This window comes from Zootoca vivipara, chromosome 1, assembly GCF_965207765.1.
Source record: "Zootoca vivipara chromosome 1, rZooViv2.hap1.1, whole genome shotgun sequence".
NCBI lineage: Eukaryota > Metazoa > Chordata > Lepidosauria > Squamata > Lacertidae > Zootoca > Zootoca vivipara.
The window spans coordinates 53,655,432-53,661,431 of record NC_142582.1 but is presented as its reverse complement, the minus strand read 5'-3'; the positions used below and the strand labels follow the sequence as shown (position 1 = coordinate 53,661,431).

At 45.6% G+C, this 6,000-nt stretch overlaps 1 protein-coding gene across 18 annotated transcripts in view; it reads right to left on the bottom strand.

Annotated features, from left to right (window-relative positions):
- Positions 1 to 723: 723 nt before the first annotated feature.
- CTNND1 (catenin delta 1) overlaps positions 724 to 6,000 on the bottom strand; it is a 56,884-nt gene continuing 51,607 nt past the window's right edge. For 8 of the 18 annotated variants that reach the window (XM_035124511.3, XM_060277295.2, XM_060277301.2 and 5 more), the window contains 5 exons: positions 5,205 to 5,292; positions 4,688 to 4,735; positions 3,660 to 3,751; positions 3,163 to 3,219; positions 2,749 to 2,897 (listed from right to left, as the gene is read on the bottom strand). In XM_035124511.3, the coding sequence (XP_034980402.1) occupies positions 2,886 to 2,897; positions 3,163 to 3,219; positions 3,660 to 3,751; positions 4,688 to 4,735; positions 5,205 to 5,292 (297 nt within the window). In that variant the 3' untranslated portion in view covers positions 2,749 to 2,885. Of the gene's footprint in view, positions 2,898 to 3,162; positions 3,220 to 3,659; positions 3,752 to 4,687; positions 4,736 to 5,204; positions 5,293 to 6,000 lie in introns of all 18 variants that reach the window. The other 10 variants (XM_035124520.3, XM_088664384.1, XM_088664388.1 and 7 more) reach the window with 4 other exon arrangements.

The following is a 6,000-nucleotide window of genomic DNA, read 5'->3' as shown; positions in this document are numbered from 1 at the left end:
ACAAGAGACAGAACAATGGTCCAATTAAGTTTGCGAATATATATTTTAGAATATTGAGATAAAGTAAATTCTTAATGTTGCTTGTGATAATAAAAGATCCATGAATTAATGTAAGGTATTATTTTCCATTTTCTTCCCTTCCCTGATATCCATCCCCGTTCCCCCCCCCCTTGAATCAGTATGTTTGATGTTGCTTGTATTTTGTCTTTAATTTAAAAATTAAGAGTATTTAAAAAAAAAAACACCAAACAAACCTTCTAACTCTTGGCTCAGAAGAACAAGGTGCTCTCAAAACAGGAAATCATCCTACTGACAAGTTTACTAGGTAGGTTTAAAAGTTTAATTTGTTGCAATGGAGGTGGACGATTGCCACTATACTGTGGATGGTCTGTGTAAAACAGGCATCCCCAAACTTCGGCCCTCCAGATGTTTGGGACTACAATTCCCATCTTCCCCGACCACTGGTCCTTTTAGATAGGGATCATGGGAGTTGTAGGCGAAAACATCTGGAGGGCCGCAGTTTGGGGGTGCCTGGTGTAAAATCTTCACTGGGAAGACATTTCAGGGTCTCTGGTTAACTTTATAGCTACAATTCACCTGAAGAAGCCTGTCCAACTCTTGCCAAGTGAATCCAGTCTGAATTGGTGAATTATTCGGGGATATTAATCTGCAGCTCATATGTAGACAACAAATGACAGACTCAACAATATTTGGAGAAGGCAATTCCATTTTAACAAATACACACTTTAAAACTTTATTTATATAAAAATCATTTCACTTTAAAAGCATTACAGAGTGAGCACAGGACTCAAGGAACAGCAGGATGTTCCCCTCCCCCAGGGGTGCAAAGGAAAAGCAAAACAAAAGAAGTCAGTGAATTATTAGTCCCTCTTACAGCATTGAATTGGTCAGTGGGGAAGGGGCTTTTTTTGGTTTATCTGGAAATAAAAAAGGAAATAGTGTTTTACATTAGAAAAAGTCAAGTGACTCCTCCCTCAGAAGGCTGATTTGCATGTTTGATCCCTCCCACTCCCCCCAAAAAGGAAAGAAAAACTGGGATAGGAGCATATCAGAGGCACCGAAAAATCTTCCACTTTAGGCCTTCCCCCCTCCCTCTTGTGCAATGTGGATTGTTAGTGTGGAGAGAATCCCAGGAGTTGAGGGCAACAGAGTTCCTTCCAGTTACTAGGCAGAGGCAGAGGTTGGGAGGGAGGAGGGAGGGAAAGACTGCAGTCATCTTCCATAGAAAAAAGAAAGAAAGGTGGGAGTCACCAATATGGTGCCCAGAGCTAGTCACTATTGTCCCTTTTACTGCTGTTTTGCAGATTAGGACAAAGATTGTAAGCAGACCCTCTTAAGTTCCTCTTGCTCCCCCAAACAGGTGAGCTATTAAGGTGCACAGCGTAACCCTCGCCTAACCATGCTCTCACACCCTCTCCCCAACCCACGAGCCCTTTAGGTGGTTGACAGATTCATTCCTGATCTCTCTCACTCAACTAGGATGCACCACTGCAATTACAAATGGCAACATCAGGATTCTGGTTAGGATTCTGGTTCCAGTTCGGGGGGCGGGGAGGGAGGGAAGGGGGGGGAGAGAGAGGGAGAAAGCAGGAGCGCAACTCTGTGCCAAAATATCCATCTCCCCAGCCCAAGCCCTTTTGCCTTTCTCACACAAAACTACCAAGGGCGCAAAGCTTTTTCACAGTGGCGAAGAAAGGCACGTGTACATAGTGACAGATTTAAGAGTTTTCATTCCCCTGCCTGCATGGGAGGATTTGGGCAATATTTACAGACGAGAGTCTTCCCTCCCTCACAAACTTTCCACATCACCCAGCTTCCCAACTTCAACAGCCTTCTGCACTTTTTGCAGCCCAACCCAGGCACCCACTGCTTAAGCCAAAATTGGCCACCGGCAACCCCAAAACCAGACACAGCCAATGTGGTTCCTCTGCTCTCCGACAGCCAACATCACTGCTTCTAGGTATGGAGACTTCCATCCCTTTCACCAACTTTCACTTAACGTACTCCGGCCCGATTCCACCTGGTCCCTCAACCCCCCTGCACCCCGAACTGCTCTCCTCCCACAAATAAATAGCTTCCTAGGCGGTGATTTAATCCCTCTCAGATTAAAACTACCAAGAAGCAAGAAAACGGGAGGAAACAGATGCAAACCCACACATTCTTCCTCAGCCTAGGAGGATACAGAGGGCTGTCATCTCAAAGAGATATTCTTTAAGGCCATCTTGCATCCAGATGGCAGTCACCCACAAGCTGTCCCTCCTTTGTCATCCCCTCCCCCTTCCCTCCCTCCCAAACCACCACCACAACCACCACCAGGAATGTTCCAGTACTTCCAGCATCCTTTGTTGCAAGAAAAGAAGAAGAATCACACACAAAAATATATTCTATAGGCTAAGAGAAGGAGGAGACTGGTCCTCTGAGTTCTTCTCCATGAAGAGAGAAGACACTGCATTTAAGAAAACAAAACAAAAAAACCCTAGTTCCAGTATGGTAGGTTTTCAGCTGAGATCCATCTGCACCACGGGCTTCCACCATCTGCTGCAGATGAGAAGCTTGTAATTTCATAGTGTTCTGCCTTAGTTGCTTGAGTGAGATCCATCGGGAGCATTTGGTCTTCAGGAATTGCTGCACTTTTGAAAAATGCAGACAAAAAGAAGTGTCCAGGGAATTGGATGGGTGCAGCTGTCTACAGGGAGGTGTGAGGCCCTGTGGGCTCAGGCGGGGCCAGTCATTTGGCGCTGGGTGGCTGGACTTGTGTGCCCAAGAGATTTTTTTAAAAAGAGAGAGAGTCAGTCCATTTCACCACAAAGTGTTATACAAAGTATGTTATAAACCCAAAACAGAGAAGGCAGATGGTGGCAGCTCTAGATCTTCTGCTGTGGAAAGAGACAAGAAAGCCAAGGTTAACATAGCCATAAGTCCAATGGCAACAAGGAGAAGATTTATACAGAGCAAGCAGGCATGGAATCAAGCAATCCAAACTCCAAGTGTCCTCAGGGAAGTGGGTCTCTGAAAAGTGGATTGTTAAGCAACGTCCCAGATTTTGCCCCTGCGAATGCTTGATTTGAGGAACAGGCCAGATTTTCTTCTCCCCTGCTTTTGGATACAGAAGCAGAAGAGCACCAAAGCCACGGGACATACCATAGGAGGATAAAGCAACGGGTCACTCTCCGCAAAGGATTCCTGCCCTTCCTCCTGCTGTAGACACACACATTGTTAGTAAGGATGGATTGTTATGTCGGAAGGGGAGAAAAGGGAGCAAGAAGTCTAACTGAGAAGCCACTGGGGGAAATGAAAGAGAGGCTGAGTTGAAGGTGTGAATAGTCAACAAAGACAGGGGTTAGGTGTTTAGTTAACAACTCTTTAGCACCCCCCCCCAAAAAAACACTGGTGTGTGTGGGGGGGGAGAGATGGTTTGTACCAATACTATTCCCAGTGCATTATCCAGTTCTGGAAATCCTTGGCTTTCTAAGCTTTGAGGGTTTTGTTTGTTTTTAAACCTAACAAGGGGTATATAAACTACAAAATAAGCTTGGACAGCAAGCTTCTCTTGCTCTCACCCCGTCCTTTTTGCTACCCGTGCCCAGAAACACCTATGCCCCAGAGGTCTCCCTCAATGGGCATATCCCGGTCTTTACCATCAGTGGGGCTCCCTTCATAGATTCCATTTCTTCTCCAGATCGTTCCAATGTCCTATTATGGTCCCGCTCGTTCAGTGTAGAGTAATTGTCTGAAATGAAGAGGAAGGCTTGATATGAGGAAATGTCACATGGGCCCAAGGTAAGCAAGGACACACTCTTCCCTTCCTCTGAGTCGAGAGTCAACTTACATCTCCACAGCCAGCCAGGGAACAAGCATCATCTTCTCCTTCCTTGCTGATTTACAAATGAGAAGATGTGTGCACTCTTTTCTCTCCATTCGGTCGTTCTCCCTACTAGCTAGCTCAATGGAACTGGGGGGAAGGGGGGAGAGGACTCGCCACAATGCTGCCTAGCCCTGGGACACCCTAGAGTGTAATGAGCCCACTAATTTAAGGGAGAGAGACATACACCAGCCTTAGTTTCTGAAAAAGCTGTGTCAACCTGAAGATAACGAGCATGTATTAGCTGTAAGCATCTAGAGGGGAAAGATGAACCTGTTTCATTTTGGAAAGGCTAGAAGGGATCTATCATTGGCCGATTGCCTATCTAAAAGCAAGGCTATCCCCCTAATGCAGCTACCTACTGCATTTTATTAGCAGGATGCAAGCGCACTGAAGCCAGAGAAGCTGTACTCAACTTACCTTACCAGTAATAGCACTGGTTGTGCTTTAGTCCTATCAAAGCTACACTTCCAGCAACTAAGTGGCAGGAGGATTAGCTGCCTCTGTGGGGTTGATGGACAGCACTGGCAAGGACCTACACAGCTGGACTGGCTATGCATTGGTGCGTTCACATGTACAGGACTCAGGTGACAAATCACCTGTGGCCCACTAGGTTTTGGAGACAGGTTTAGAACACTTCACAGCTATACACAGAAGGGTGCTGAAGTTTATCCAGCAGTACTGAATGAGTGAGTGAGTGAGTGAGTGAGTCAGTCAGTCAATCAATCAATCCTCTACCCCTCCCCTCTTCTCTCTCTCTCTCTCTCTCACACACACACACACACACCACTGAATTTCCAATACCTGGTCCCATGTTGCCCATTTGGATCTCCTCTCGAGAAGATTTCTTGTCTGCACGGAATATAAAAATCAGAGCAGTTAGCAACAAAGTCCTTGCTCCTCGTTCTGACTAATGTGGGACTTGTCTTATCTATAGCAGCATTAACAGTAACCCATTCAATTAAGGTCCCAGCAGAAGTTTCCCACCAGCAGAAAGACTGCTGGCAATTTTGGTCACCCCCTTTGACTATGCCTGAAGTACTGATTAGGAGCAAATATTAATATTCTTAAAATCCTTCAGATTGCAACTTTCGACAGTTCTGAATGATGACGTTTTGTGTTGCTGCAACACTGAGCCACCCTTTTGAAAAACAAATGCATTCACTCTTTTTATCTTGCTCTTTGACTAATGAGCTCTCATTGCAACTCAGTGATAATGAAGAGTGCCTTAAACAAAATAAATCTCATGTTAAACGTTACAACTAAAATCAGTATTAAATAGATTTCCTTTGCAGTGCAAATATTTAAATCTTGCACTTACCTCCTTTTTGGTTCTTATCAATGAGGGGCAAGGTGCTGTCATCAAAGGAGTTGCCACCCTGGCTTCGAGTACTGTTACTTCGGTTCACCTGAAAAGAAGGAACCAGCCGGTAGATTTAAGCTGCCATTAGTGCTGATGTTCCTAGCTACCTAGGTATTTCCTCAGCACTTCAAAGCATAGGCTGCCATCCATGGGGCTCTAGGTGCACCCCAACACCATACAAACACACCCATTGAAGAGGGCAGGGCTGCAGAAACAAGCTTTCGCAGGTGTTGAATGCAGCCTGCCCTGAGAAGCTAGGCCTTCAACTGAAAGGCTGGATTCACCCTTTGCTCTTTCGACGCAGTGTGCTGTAGTGGTGAGAACGCTGGACGAGGGAGGAATCCATTTTGAACCAATTTGTACATGATTTTGGCAGTTCTGACCTCATCAAGCTTTGCTTTTGCATTGGACCACCCTCGTGCATCAAGCGCCTGAACCCAGTCCAATTAATTATATGCAAAATTATACAAAAGAAACAACATTGTGCTATGTCAAGTGTTCGGACCGGGGGAAGCATTTCTGCTTGCCAGTCGAAATGACACCCCCTCTCCTCCCCCACATGCTGTTCTGGGGGCTCCCCTGACCTCTCCAGTGTCAATTTGGAGGGCGTGTGCGGACCCCCCGTTGAAAAAGCCTTTCTGCTGATGGGGACTCATTTGTTGAAACCCACCCTTACATGTATAAAAGTCAAAACACACGTTGTGCGATATTTCTGCGGCATAATTTGATATGTATATTAATATAACTGTATTTA